Source organism: Abramis brama (genome assembly GCF_963993115.1).
Source record: "Abramis brama genome assembly, chromosome: 4".
Taxonomy (NCBI): Eukaryota; Metazoa; Chordata; class Actinopteri; order Cypriniformes; family Leuciscidae; genus Abramis; species Abramis brama.
The window spans coordinates 17,114,766-17,130,280 of NC_139966.1; the positions used below are offsets into that span (position 1 = coordinate 17,114,766).

The window sequence follows — 15,515 nt, forward strand, 5'->3', positions numbered from 1 at the left end:
ATATGTTGCATGCAATGTCCAGCCTATATTAACTATTTGGGAATATCAATCTAATCATATTTTAGTAGGTTATTTGATAAGGCCGTAGCAATGCAACTTGCATGATTTCCCCAAACCTTTGGCATCACGTGACACAGCTCGCCAAAGCAGCTCGCGCCAAGCAGCTCCCGCCGCCAGCCACAACAACAAAGACGGAGAAATAAAAGTGAAGATGGAAGATGAGGTGCGGGAGAAATTGAGGTCGGGATTTTACATAATTAAAAGAAAAAATGGTGAATGATGAATTAGATGAATACAAACGCTGCTTTGTAAATTTTGAAAATGTTTAATATTTACGGGGCGGGGCGGGTCAAATAATTTCAGAAAAGTGGGACCCGCGGGTTGGAAAAAAAGCCGACCCGCGCATCACTAACACCCACCACACATCAGCTTACTGGTGGAGAGGAAACAGTGATGAAGCCAATCACTATAGGGGGATGATTAGGAGGCCATGATGGACAGAGGCCAATGGGCAAATTCGGCCAGGATGCCGGGGTTACACCCCTACTCTTTTTTTCTTTGAAGGACATCCTGGGATTTTTAGTGACTACAGAGAGTCAGGACCACGGTTTAACGTCTCATCCGAAGGACAGTGCTCTTTTTGACAGTATAGTGTCCCCGTCACTATACTGGGGCATTAGGACCCACACAGACCACAGGGTGAGCACCCCCTGCTGGCTCCCAGGAGACACAGATAATCTTAGACAGATGTGGGGTAATGATTTTGCATTAAATATCTCCAGAGAGGATTTGGATTTAGTCTGGGGTCTTGTTAAAAAATATCAGTGTGTAACAGATACCTGATGGTCAATTTAAAATAACACGTCTGCTACATATCACCCCTTATATCAGAAATAAAATGGACTTGCTCAAAATGCTAAATATCAGTTGGTAATTATATTCACTGTATCTGGTCTTGTCACAGAATTCAGTTCTTTGGAAGAAAATTCTGAGAATGATAATTGATGTTGATCCTTGTTCATTTATTCTAGGTCTGCCGGCTGGTATTATTTTGAATAAATATTGTAACAAGGTATGTTGTTATGGGAAGAAGGAGGCGGGAACCGGCAAACAATCAAATACATTTAACAAATAAATATACAAATACAAAAATAAAAGTATAAGCCAGCAGCCCCTCACGGATGACTGCTGGCAACACAAAAGAGAAACAAAACATCAAATAAAACGCAGACCTGTTCCTCTCTCGCTCTTCACTGTCATCGCTCCTCCTTTATGCTTCCGCTCCTCCATGAGAGATACGAGACCGGTGCGTCGCGCAGGTGTTGCTCATCAGTAATCACGCCACCGGCCTCGTGCCGCTCTCTCACGGCCCTCGGCCTCATCCTGCTCGCCACAAATATCATAAGAAATGTTTTAGTATTTTAACTTTTGCTGCAAGAAAGAACATTTTGATGTTCTGGATAGGTGAGAAAACTCCTTCAATCAAAAAATGGCATAACCTTGTAAAAGAACTCATCCCAATGTAATTTTTAACATGTATATTGCATTCTTCAACAGACATATTTAATCGGATATGGACACCCTATTTGGATTATGTTTCTCTCACCTGCTTACATTTTTCTTGAAAGGTTAGGGTTAGAAACGAGAAGCCTATTCCTGTGAATGTTTATCTATATTCCCCTGTAACCTTATTACATTTTCATTTAAAATTCTAAATGAAGAAGAAAATCATTCTTTCTTTGATTTTATTACAAATTTATTTGAGAATTGTGCATTTAAGGTATGCCTGAGCTGTTGTCCTTTTTTCTTCTGTTTTGCTTAGTTTGCTTTGTTTGTTCTGTTGGAACTTCATTAACAATGAATTCAATAAAAATATATTTTTAAAAAGACCCCATGTGCACTTGCTCTAAAAATACTTTAATTTAGTGTTGTTCATTCCAAACTCTGTTTGAAATTATTACACGCGTCTTTTTTCCATCTGTAAAATTATGAGAAGGATCATTTAGTTAACATGACCATAATTACAGGCAAAATATCATTTATTTCCAGTTTCTATCTGAATAAATCCGGATTCAGAAATAATGGACTATTTCTTTTTGTGCACAGTCATTCTTTGTGTGATATGAATTAGAGTGTGTGTGTGTGTGTGTGTGTGTGTGGTCTGAGATATTAAGGGAAAAATCTGTGTAGCCTATTTATTGGGTTGGTATTCCTGGGTTGAGAATTCCCAGGTGGCGTAGTCATTACAACTGGATCTTTAGTAATTCCTCTTTTTGCCACATTTATCTAACCTGAGAATAATAAATAATAAGGTTATGTGTTAATATCAAAGTACACACTGCAAAACATCAGCTCACATTATGGTACCATATAACAAGTTATTGTACACTTTATCACAAGGGCATAATCCAATTTTCCAAAATCTAGGGCATTCTTGTACATAATAAGTTGTAAATCAGGTTAATGATTACATTTACTGTTTTTATACATGAAACTAACTTGACAAGTTTTGTGTTGAATAATTGTGACCACGGTGCGTCGAGATGACGCTGTGGGAACGCTCTGCGTTGTGAAGCACTTGTGAAATCAGTCCAATGGCGTATAGGCGGGTGACGTCATGGCAGCTATAAAGTGCACCCAGACCAAAAATGGTCAGCTTCTGTGTCTTCAGCAAGCGCTCTGTGTGAAACTGTCTCTGGCAGTTTATTGTTGTTTGTCCACAAGCATATTATATATCTAGACAGGAGTATAATGGCGAGCAAAAAGCATTTGGATTGTGTGTTCCTCCCTGCCCTCGTTTCATTACGAGTGGGGACGCACATGATTTATGTGTTGTTTGTTTGGGAGTAGAGCATGCACGGTCAGCTCTAGTAAAAGGGGGCTGACAGTGTTCATTCATAAATTCTTCATGTTTTTACAGTGTTACATATGCTCCACTGAGAGTTTTAGCGTGGATTACGCATCTGCAATAAAAATTCTGTGACTCGGATCTGTGCCGAGGCAGTGCGTAGATTATGGGTCTGCAGCTCTGCAATAAGAATCCAGTGGCTCAGATCACGCGTTTGCAGAGGCAGCGTGTAGATATTGGGTCTGCATCTTTGCAATAAGAATCTACTGGCTCAGATCTTACGTTTGCCGAGACAACGTGTAGATAATGGGTCCGCAATATATATGCACAGGGAACTGAGCATACAGGAGTTTCCCTTTCTCTCTTTCTCTTATGATTGTGTGCAGACTATTATTTGTGGCTCTTTTTGTGTTTGAGATTATAATATGATTTTAATTTTGAGAAATTAAGGTCTCCAGCGAGTTCTAGTTGCAGACGAGCCCTTACCTCAGTGTCCACCCAGATATGTAGCGACGCCTGGATTCTCGCCCCCTCCGTGGAGGGTCTCAGAGCAATCAGTTCGGCTGTTACATGCCGGTGCGGTCGCTTGAGTAATACCAGAGACCAGTCTTGAAAGGCTGGTTCTCTTCATTTCCGGGGGGAAGAGGTTAACACCTCACTATACGGTGCCAATTTCCCTTCGATGCTTTCGGGGGGCCGTTCTGCCAACCCAGCCACCTCGTGTGCATTGGGGCGCAACGGTTTTCGACGAGCCCATATCTCCATGTTCGCCCAGAAACGTAGTGGCACTGGGATGCTCGCACCCACTCAGAGCAGCCAGTTCAGTTGGTCCCTGCCGGTTCCCCGTACATGGCACTGAATTGGTTACTCGAGTAACACCTACACCACATATCTCAGGGTCCACCCGGAAACAGTTGTCCTGGGATGCCTGCCCCCTCCGAGGAGGGACCCAGAGCAGTCAGTTCAGTCATTCCCTGTCAGTCTGCGTTACAACAAAAAAACAGAAGCCAGTCTCAAGAGGCTGGTACCTCTAGTAGAATTTTTGGCTGCTTGGAAGCTACTGCCAAATGTTTCTCGTTGGGTCCTGCAGACCATAGAAAAGGGTTATCACATACAGTTCAGGTCTCGCCCGCCCAGGTTTATGAGGGTCTTATCCACCGTGGTGGGCCCCGAGCAGGTTCTGGTAATGGAAAAAGACGTGAAAACCCTGCTGGAGAAAGGGGCCATAGAACATGTACCTCCCTCCAGCAGTGACACCGGATTCTACGGTCGGTATTTCAAAGTTCCAGAGAAGAATGGGTGGTTGCATCCCATTTTGGATCTGCGAGTGCTGAACGAGTCAGTCATGTAGCTAAAATTCTAAATGTTAACCTTGAGACAAATCATGCCACAGATCAGATCCGAGGACTGGTTTGTCAGGATAGATCTTAAGGACGCATACTTCCATATCACTCTATAGCTCCCTGCACAGGAAACAAACCGGTTTTCCTGCGTGGTGCATTGGAGCAGGAGGAGTATGGCAGCTCAGTAGCCTTGTATTAGGGGTAGTCATACAAGAGGTGTGTGATGCGAAAGGCTGTTCCTTTCTGCACACACTCGTCGGGTTTACAACCAAGTTTTGGGCTTCACTCCTGGTGCCTAGGTGATTCTGTCTTTGTTGTGCTCGCCTGATTTCACACAAGACAGGCACTGGTCACTATGGGGGCGTTGGTATAGATGTTCCTACAGCGTCATCTCGACGCAATGTGACTTCCCTTGAAAGGGAACACCTCGGTTATGACTGTAATCTTGGTTCCCTGAAGAGGGAACGAGACGTTGCGTCACCCTGCCATACTTCTGGCATGCCTGTGATCAACTTGCTTCAACCTATCAGAAGTTGACAATGTTTGTTCTGGGTGCGCTTTAAAGCTTCCTGCCATGACGTCACCCGCCTATACGGCATTGGACTGATTTCACGCCACAATCACGCAGAGCATTCCCACAGCGTCATATCGGTGCAACGTTTTGTTCCCTTTTCAGGGAACCGAGGGTCCAGGCGTTTTACATGTATAGCCTGTAATCATCTGGATATTTTGTATATAATTATATATATTTTGTATATAATACAGTAACAGCAAGTAAAGAATGAAACTGATTTTATTATTTTGTATTTATTAATCCATGGATTTATTCAGTTCTACTTCTGTAGGAGAAAATATAATTTAAAGGGTAACTAAACCCTAAAACAACTTTTTTTAGTTAATGATCTGTAAGACTGGGGCTTTATTAATGCTGTTCATTGATTGAAGTAATTTTTTTTGACATTTGGGTTTAAAGTGTTTTAATTCTACAATATATGGTGTAAAAACGTCTGAGTGCTGCCCTCTGCAGGTTGAACGGTGGCTACTGCAGTTTAATTTTCCTATTGGAAAGTTGTGGTGCCCTCTGACGTCAGAGGGTACCAGCTAACCACGCCCTTGCCTACAGAGAGACGTGTCTCAGGCTCTGCCCACTTTTCTGCCATTTTTCAAATATTGACAGTGGGTGGAGTCAGGCTCTGACCAGGGGTTAAACCCCTGGTCAGAGCCTGTCTGCACCCACTTGCAAGGAATTTTATTTAAAGGGGTGGTAAAACACGATTTCACTTTTCTAACTTTAGTTAGTGTGTAATGTTGCTGTTTGAGCATAAACAACATCTGCAAAGTTACAGCGTTCAAAGTTTAAAGCAAAGGGAGATATTTGCATTTAAAGAAATCAATTTCTAAGAACTACAGAAATGGCTGATAGGGACTACACGACATTCCTGTGGGCTTGCTGACATCACTAAGCCCAATATTTACATAAACCCCTCCTCTGGGAACACAATACATAAAGGGGGCGAGGCCATTTTATGTTGCTGTGGAAAAGAGTTGTTGTGGTAGTAGAGAGTCGTTGCCGCTATGCCGTCGAAACGCTGTTATTTTCCCCCAGATTGCAGGTTCGTATTGTTAATTGTACGTTGTAGCAAGGAAGTAAACGAAGGACAACGCTGTTTGTCCCCACAAACCAGTTTGTTAAATGCTAATTCATACTTATCCGACAAACACATACAAACTTCTGTTTAATATCACCAGTGCAGCGAACTTGGAATGTTTGAGGTTGTTGTCGTTTATGTGATCAGTGTAAATTATTCTTTGATTATAGCTTTTGTGTATTGTTTATCTACAGGCATGCTAAAACATGGTTTGTGTTTGATTTGGCTACTGTTGTAAAGCCAATGTTTAGTGTTCGTATTGGGTTAATAGTTCTGGCGACAGATATTTAGCTACAATCGTTTTAAATATACAAAAGTAACAGTGTCATATAGCGATCGATCACAATAGATCTGCAGTCTTAAAAAAAACATACCTTTCTGAAACGTCCTTTAACAGCCGTTCTTGAACTGATTCGGGCTCAAACTGGTAACATATGGCAATATTGACGCCGTTGTTTACTGAAGCACAAACTACCGGTAAGGGTAAGGGGTGTTTCAGAACAACGTGAACTTGGCGGTTAGTGAATCACAACACACTGGGCCAGCTAACCAATCTGAGCCCATTACATATTTTTGAGGGCGGGCCTTCATAGAACTCGGAAATCATCCGACCGTTTTTACAAGGAGGGACAGAGCAGTGTAGAATAATGGTTAAATATGTAAAAAATAATGCAAATTTTTAAAAACGAAGAATGAACACATGTTACAGTGAACCCCACAAACACAATCAAGCCTTCGAAAAAAGGTGTTTTACCACCCCCTTAAAGAAATTGTGGATTCAACAAGTTAAACTCCCTCAGCAACTGTTGTTTTATTAGAAAAAACATATTAAGTGATGTTTAAATATATAATGTTGAAGCTTTATACTGTTTAAAGGTGGGGTATGTGATTTGCAAAACGACCGGCAGATTTTGAAAATACACAACTCAAATGGTCCTACCTTCTTTCCTTTGACTCCACCCATTCGAAGAGCATGGACATGGATGGGGGGAGGGGGGATGGTACGACCGTTTGATTGACACACTTACTGTCCAATGATTCTAGGAGTCCTGCCCGTTCCACAGATGATTAAATTGCTTAATTTTTATTTCAATGCTTCTAACTCAGTGGCTGTAAGTGGGTTAGGAATAGGATTTCAAGTGATTTTGAAAAAAATGGCCAAAAAAGAGAATTACATACCCCACCTTTAAATTAACATACAATTTTTACTTTTTTGTCATAAAGCTGGTAAACCTGATAACTTTTGTAAGATATACACATGGATACCAGAGAGTCATGTAAACATCTATATCAGAGGTCAGAAATATATCAGAGGTCAGGATAATCACTGGCACATGACAATAGCTAATGTATTTGATTCAAAAAAAGTCATTCAAACTTGCATATAGACGTACATTTTGAGGTAATTATTCCTCTCAGTCACACAGCCTGTTTTATTACGTTAGGTGCTATAAATACTATTGAATTTTGAGATTTTAACCAGATTTTTAATTGGGTTAGCGCACAGATCCGTCAATCTATTCACATTGCGTGCTTCTGTGATTATCCATCCCATAAGGATGCCAACCGGTGATTTATATAAATCTAAATCTATATATATATATAAACAACTTTGAATCAAAGTTATTTTCTGTTGAGATCAACATAGTACCACAAATGTTGTGAATAGAGATAAACATCTACTGAACCCGGAACATCTCTTTGATTATGATTAACAATTAACTTGAACTACTTGTTTATCTGAAGCAATGTAAATCATGTACAAAATACAGTAAATCAGGACACTATAAAAGGAACATGAGAGACTGTGAGGATGACAGAGCAAGAGCTGGAAACAAACATCAGTGAAGAATGATGGATTTAGTACAGCATGGATCTGAGGACGGAAGACAGAATCCACCTCAAACAGACACTTTGAGAGATGAAGCTTCAACTGACAGCCAACAAAACTACCATCTGTTCTTCACTGACATCCATGCAGCGCTGAGAGAACTGACCGCCACCGTTACAGAGCAGAAAGCGAACATCAGAGAACTGACCGCCACCGTTACAGAGCAGAAAGTGAACATCAGAGAACTGACCGCCACCGTTACAGAGCAGAAAGCGAACATCAGAGAACTGACCGCCACCGTTACAGAGCAGAAAACAAACATTAGAGATTTAGAGACGAAACTGAGGGATGAGATGAACAAGAAAAATGATGGTACCTCACCAAAACATTCACTCTTTTATCAATGATCTTCAAAGTAAAACACCAATGAAATATTTTGCATAGTGTAAGCGTTAGTGTAAAGTTAAGTGGGTAACACTTTATTTTACAGTGTCTTTGTTACATATGTTACATGTACTTACCATAGTAATAACAGTAAATGATGCATAATTACATGCAATTAACCTTCAACCAAATCCTAATCCTACCCTAACCCTATAGTAAGTACATGTAGTTACTTAATATTACTCGGTACTTAAATATATAATTACACTGTAACAATGACACCTTAAAATAAAGTGTAACCGTTAAGTGTATACTGTGTAAATTGTGTATCTATTACAATAAGCAGTTTCAATGTCATTTAACAGAATCATTATTCTTTAACAGAAATTTCGAATCTTACTCTGAGTCAAGTGGAGGAGTTGAGAAAGGAAAATAGAGGTGAAAGTGTGCTTGAATGATGTTAAATTCAGTGTATACATTCTCAGTGTAATACAGTAATATATATCACAATATTGTTTATGTTTTTCAATAACAGACAGAGAAATAGCTTTTTCAGCTGGTCTGATGCAATCTGGCAGTGGATATATTGGTCCTTTTACCACTGAAATCACACTAACCTACAAGAACGTCTTCACAAACATAGGGAACGCCTACAACCCAATTACAGGTAATTATCAATGAAATGAGTCATAAAACTCAGTTTATAGTAATGAAAACCCTTCTGCTCCATTCAGACCTCTCTGCAGTTGTGTAATGTGTATAAGAGAATTAAATGATCTGCCAACTTTCAAAACTATTACACAGTGTGCTTGGTAATAAAGCAATCATACAGGAAACATCTGATTCTGTATCTCTTGTTATTTGATTTAGGTGTTTTCACAGCCCCACTGAAAGGAGCGTACATGTTCAGAGTCTCTTTATTTAGTCATGGACCAACTCCAGCAGCTGCATCCATTTATAAGAATGAAGAGCGTCTGGTTAATGCACATAATAATCAGCCTCAGCGTGACTTAAACTCCTCCAATGGAGTTGTGTTGATCCTGGAGGTTGGAGATGTTGTCTGTGAGACTTGGGTCTGGCAGCAGGATATATGATTACAACTATAGCCCCAACACTTTCAGTGGTTTCCTACTGTTTCCATTAAAGGGGGGGTGAAATGCTATTTCATGCATACTGAGTTTTTTACACTGTTAAAGAGTTGGTTTCCCATGCTAAACATGGACAAAGTTTCAAAAATTAAGTTGTACGTTTGATGGAGTATTTCTGTGCAAAAAATACTCCTTCCGGTTTGTCACAAGTTTCGGAACGTTTTTTTCGAGTATTGGCCTGTGTGACGTCAGCTGGGGCGGAATTTCCTTATATGGGTCCTAAGGGCACTTCTCCCGGAAGGGCGCGCGCGCACCCGTAGACCAGAGCGACGAGCGAGAGAGCGAAAGCAGTACACCCATCAAAGCGCTGTGCTCGCGATGTCAAAGAAAGAAGTGTGTTTTTGGTTGCCAGGGCAAGACAACCCTGCACAGATTCCCGAAGAACCCAGCGTTAAGGGACCAGTGGATGGAGTTTGTTTTTCAAGAGCATCAACGGAGTTCCCTGCATTTCGACGATGATTGTTTTATAAACAAGGCCCAGTTCGACCCCGGATTTGCAGATCGTCTAATCCACAGTTACTCATTGCGCGGCTCGCGAGCCGCTTGCCTTTGAATGCAATCCGCTCCATTGTTTACCGGCAATGCTACAGCGGACTTAAACTGCCATCTCGTGGCGGTAAGTTGTAATACATTTCACGCAGCTGAATCACGGAAAGCGCGAATAAAGTGGCCACTTCTAAACTGTCACGCCAATTTTTTTTTTTCAAATGTGTGCATGTGACATTGTTTACAAAACTTGACCGCAGCGCACGTTTGCAGGCAGGCGACGAAAGCTCTGCTAGCTAGCGTAAAACACAAAATGGACCGGTTTATAATAAAAAAGGGACAGAAACAAGCTCAAAAACCAGACGGACAGACACACAGTGTTGTAACGAATAGTGGAGTGGATGAGGAAAATGAGTCTGAGGAAGCAGCAAACAAAAATCAGCACAAAGATACCGGAGAGGGGACGAGCAGACAAACGACAGGTGTAACGTTACCCAGCAAGAAACGAAAAATACGAAACATACAAGATGAGCACAGAAAATTTCAAGACAAGTGGACAGATGAATTCTTATTTGTTCTGCATGGCATGAACCCTCTGTGCTTAATATGCAAACAAACCCATGTCGGTTTCAAACGAAGCAACTTGGAGCGCCATTTCAAAACGGCGCATCCACAATTCAATGAAAGTTACCCGTCTGGCAGTGAACTAAGAAAGAAGAAAATAGCACAGCTCACTGCTTCACTTTGTGAGCAGCAAAATCTTATCCACCGGACAACCTCCACTGCAGAGCGTTTAACAGAGGCGTCTTATGAAATAGCGTGGATTTTGGCGCAGGCTAAAAAAACCCTTCTCAGACTCAGAAATAGTGAAAGACTGTTTTTTGGCTTCAGCAGAAATACTATTCGCCGACTTTGACAACAAGGACGCCATCATTAAACAAATAAAAGGGTTACAGCTGTCTGATTCAACAATAATGAGGCGAATGGAAGACATCGGAAAGGACATACGTGACCAGCTGTTGGCTGATCTGCGCGCTGCACCTTGTTTCAGCATCGCAGTGGACGAAAGCACAGACGTCACTGACGTTGCTCAGCTGTGCACTTGGGTGAGGTTCCCAAAAGAAAACTCTTTTCAAGAGGAAATGTTGTGCTTACTACCACTCCATGGCCAAACAAGAGGTGAGGATATTCTGAATGCACTTTTAGTATTTTTTGAGGAAAATCATCTCAGCTGGTCCAAACTTGCAAGTGTGTGTACTGATGGTGCTCCAAGCATGCGAGGCAAAGAGAAGGGTCTTGTTGGCCTCATGAAAAAAAGAGATGAAATCCCCAATTTCATCAGCTTCCACTGCATCATCCATCAGGAGGCACTGGTATCAAAGCTCAGAAACAGTGAATTCCAAAATGTGATGCAAAGGGTTGTGCATGTGGTCAATTACATTGTTTCAAGAGCACTAAACCACAGACAGTTCAGAGAGTTAATCCAGGACTATGACACAGAGTACAGCGATTTAGTGTTGCACAGTGAAGTAAGATGGTTGTCCCGTGGAAGGGTGCTGGAGCGGTTCCTGAGCCTCCTTCCTGAAATCAACAGTTTCTTGGACACCAAGGGGAAACACCAGCCAGAGCTGAAAGACCCAAACTGGATCATACAGCTGGCCCTCCTTACTGACATTACCTGTCACCTGAACACTCTCAACTTGCAGCTCCAAGGGAGAGACAAGCTTTCAAGTGACATGCTGAGGGCAGTCAGAGCATTCCAAAACAAAATAACTGCTCTGTGGATACCTGACAGACAACTCATCCACTTCCCTAAACTCAGAGCAACAACCACAAGTGACCCATCTCTGCAGCAGCACTTCAGCCACAGCAGATTTGTTGAAGTTTTGGAGGAGCTGAAGGGTGAGTTTGAATCCAGATTCAGTGATGTGACTGAACATAAGGAGATTTTCAATTTTATTGAAAACCCCTTCCATGTCGATGTGTCCTCCCTCACGCCAACCATCACACAGCTCTGCCCTGCTAATCGTGCTGCTCTGGAGAGTGAAATAATTGAGCTGCAAACAAATAACATTCTCCAAGTTGAACTCAGAGCAGGTGTTGGCCACTTCTGGAGTTTGGTTTCTGAAGCAGACTTTCCCACTTTGAAACCACTTGCACAGAAGTGAAAGTGTCTTTCTTCATGAGCACATACACTTGTGAGTCAACATTTTCGACCATAAACACTATCAAGAGGAAACAGAGAAACCGACTGACCCATGCTCATCTTGAATGCTTCACTGTGATTGCAACAACAAACTACAAATACAACATGAAGAAAGTCAAGGACATGCATGCCAGCTTCCGCTCATCCCACTATTAAAATAAATCTGGTCTTAAACGAAAATGTATTGGCCGTGTTATTTCTTTTTTGTGGGATGTCCAATTTATATGTAGAAATGCACATTTGCAAAGTTGACTTAGTATGTTGTCGTAAAAGTGGCTCGCCTTTTGATTTTGCGCTGCCAATGTGGCTCTTGTGAAAAAAATAGTGAGGATCACTGGTCTAATCTAATGCTTAAGAATGGAGCAGTCCCAACGATAAAGGTTCACGGTCGTGCGTTGGAACCGCAGGCGGTGAGTAAAACTGCTTCAAATGTCTGTGTGTTGTTAGCTATCGGCGCGTAAGCACAGCAAGTAAACAGTGAATAGCGCTCGTGATTCTTTAGCTCCGCCCACACGGCACGCCTCCAGCCACTCGGGTTTTTCCGGAAAGACTCGGTACAACCTATCTTTCTTTTATAAATATAATACAACTAAAGACTTTTTGGAGATATGAAGGATTCAATACTACTCTATAGGTACTCAAGATTAACATGAGATTGACTGAAACTGATTGTTTCACCCCCCCTTTAAGATAACAGGAGCTTTGCAGAATGTGATTCCAATAATTCTGAACCTTCAGCGTATGATTTAAGATGAAAATCATGAAGAGTCAGTAACATGAACCTGTGTTAAAGAGGAATAATGTGCATTAAAAATTTGAAATAAATTACTGTATAAAAGTCATTATGAGACACTATAATCATGAGTTCTGAGCTGTCTATAGATGTTGCTTTGTATAAATCACATGTGACTCAAAAGTATGTTAAAATAATAAATCTAGAATGTAAAATAATACCTTTATAAGTGTATCATGTTATTGATCCTTGATCTCCATCTCTTCATCCTACATAAATAACAGAATAAAGAGACATTGTGGCATTTCCTTTTCCTCACCTTTTTATGAACAATTTCCCCAACAATGCTTGCTTTAAAGCACTCATGAGATCATGTTTATCAGTTATCATCCCACCTGGATTTTGTGATTCTTTGTGTGTGTGTGTGTGTGAGAGATTTTTTTTGCAATTAAAGTGACTGATTTTGTGGTGGCAATTTCCAGAAGGATGGGCCTAATTTCCTTAGGATTAGGCTATTCAGAGTCGAGGAATCGACTCCCCATCAGTACTATCTAGTACTATCAGTCTATCTAGCTTTAATAACATGATCACTTAGGATGGGCAATATGAATTTATAGGCTAAGCAAACCACAGCAAAACAAATACTTACCTATAAGTAGAAAGTTCTCAATTAATAAATAATCACGTAAACAGTCAGTAATAAAATTAGAACAAAGAAAATTACAATATGATAAATACATTTACACAACACTTCATTCTGGTTCTCGAATCTGATTGGCTGAGAGCCTTTTTCAGCTGTGTGATATTCTGCCAGTTTCATCGTTTGTATCACTCCACTTGCGGCGACTGTCATGGCGGTCGAGCAAATCCACCATATTTAAAAAAAAAACACTACTGTTGATGTGACATGAAATGTAGTAGAGTTTTTTAGGCGAGAATGTAGTTATTTAGACCTCAAATGAGTGACTCGTATATACATAAACATAATGCCTATTTTACAATCTGTTTAGACGTTTTCACAGATGTGAGCTCCAGGACGTCAGCGGACGTTCAGCGCTTATGTACTGCGGAGAACAGCTTCATCTCGGCCAGTCCTTCGGGAATTTACCACTGGCTCTTATGTAGGTACTGGTTAAACATGAGATATAATTCATTTGGGGTATATCAAATGGGAAATTAATCTATTACTTGTTCCAGAGCAAATTGATTTAGTTTATATTTAACTTATATTCTGTTCTAGAGTGCTGCTTTTGTTCATTTGACTGAATTGTTTGCTTGTGTTTATTTTCTATTGTCTTTTATAAAGTTATTGTTTCCATGGCGGCAAAGACTGTCTTTGAGTCAGAACAAGGAAGTTTTTATAAGCTTGAATATATAAGAAATCCCCTAGACTAAAAGGATAAAGAAAAAGATATCTCTTTCCTTCATTCCTTCCACATTCAAAATGATTTTATAATGGATATAATATTATGGATATCGACCTGAAGAATGAATGCTATATCAGATGCAGGTTATACACTTGTGTTGTCGATCTCTCAGAAGAAGTTTTATTTTATTTATATAGCCCAATCTCACAAATAAAAATTTGCCTCAAAAGGCTTTACAATCTGTACAGGAAATGGTTATGCAAAAAGGCTACAAGTAGCATGGGCTTGAGCATACATCACACTGAGGAAAGGTTTCATTGTGGTCGTCTCCTGAAGAGCAGGAAGGACACTAGCAGATTTCTCCAATTATGGACAATATTTGCCAGCCACATCCATGCCTTGCCTTGCATGAGCTCCTTCTGAAGATACAGAGGGAAGGCAAATATCTCCTCCTGTACATATTAAGGGCTTTCAGAAGGAATCTGTGGCGACACACAGCGACCTCTATTCATCCGATTTAGAAGTCCTCCTTGAAGTCTCCCTGCTGCTGTCCACTGGGAGTTCCCACATGTGCCTCTTCCCTGTGTCTACGACACACTTAAACACAGCAAATCAAATAAAAGCAATGGTGTCATACAATATATGGCATTTATTCTCTCAATTTGATTTTGGGATTGGCTGAAGTAGTTGAAGTGGGAAGGAAATCAAGGTCGGACATATATGGTTATTTTTGTAACAACCATTTTGTCAAGTTATGATTAAAACTTGCATTTCTCACTGCTTTCTGTGTGGTGTCGACAAATCTAGACACGCACGGTCTTCATCCACAAAAGCCCCTCTTATCTCCCCTATAAAGTAAGAAAATAAATCAGTAAAAAAAAAACTAGAACAAAGACCATCTTCTGTTTCAGTGAAAGTGATATAGCTTTCTGTTTCCTTCTGCTGAGCCAACATTTCCGGCTTTCAGGTGAAAAGAGCTTCACAGCTGAGCTGGGCTTCATCAAATAAAGCATATGGAAACTATAAGCTGAGCTGCAGTGCATCACCATTGAAATGTCCAGACTGGAAGATATATAGAATGAAATAGTAATTGTGATATTGTCTGCTTATGGAAAGATTTTTTTTAATATGGTAATAACAATTACACTTACTCTTCCTCCACACTTAATGCTCCAGCAGCTTTGCGAAGGCTTGTCTGGAGTTCCTATAGAGCGTTTGCACCTACGTCACGGTTTGGTCAGTTACCCGGATGCACGGCCATATTCGAGATACTCAGAACAAATTAGCCTCTCATTCATTTATTTCTTTAATAAACTAACTGAAGAGGTAGCTGGTACAACAGGCTATAGAGCAGTGGATCACCTACCTTAGCTTTCACAATACACATGTGGTTGATGAGCCGATGCTGTGCCTCTCTCAACCACTAACGCCGCCTTTCCTCAGTTATTTGCACTCTTCTCCTTAATTTGTTATAACTTTTGGCACTCTATAGAACTCAAAATGTTTTTCCCAGTGTGACT

At 40.7% G+C, this 15,515-nt stretch overlaps 1 protein-coding gene across 1 annotated transcript; it reads left to right on the plus strand.

Moving 5' to 3' along the window:
* Positions 1-10,663: 10,663 nt before the first annotated feature.
* LOC311082082 (general transcription factor II-I repeat domain-containing protein 2-like) lies at positions 10,664-11,857 on the plus strand (the record flags this gene model as incomplete). The annotated part of the gene is made up of 1 exon (XM_084112826.1): positions 10,664-11,857. One exon carries the CDS (start codon positions 10,664-10,666, stop codon positions 11,855-11,857), a length of 1,194 nt encoding a protein of 397 aa, XP_083968952.1.
* Between the last annotated feature and the right edge of the window lie 3,658 nt (positions 11,858-15,515).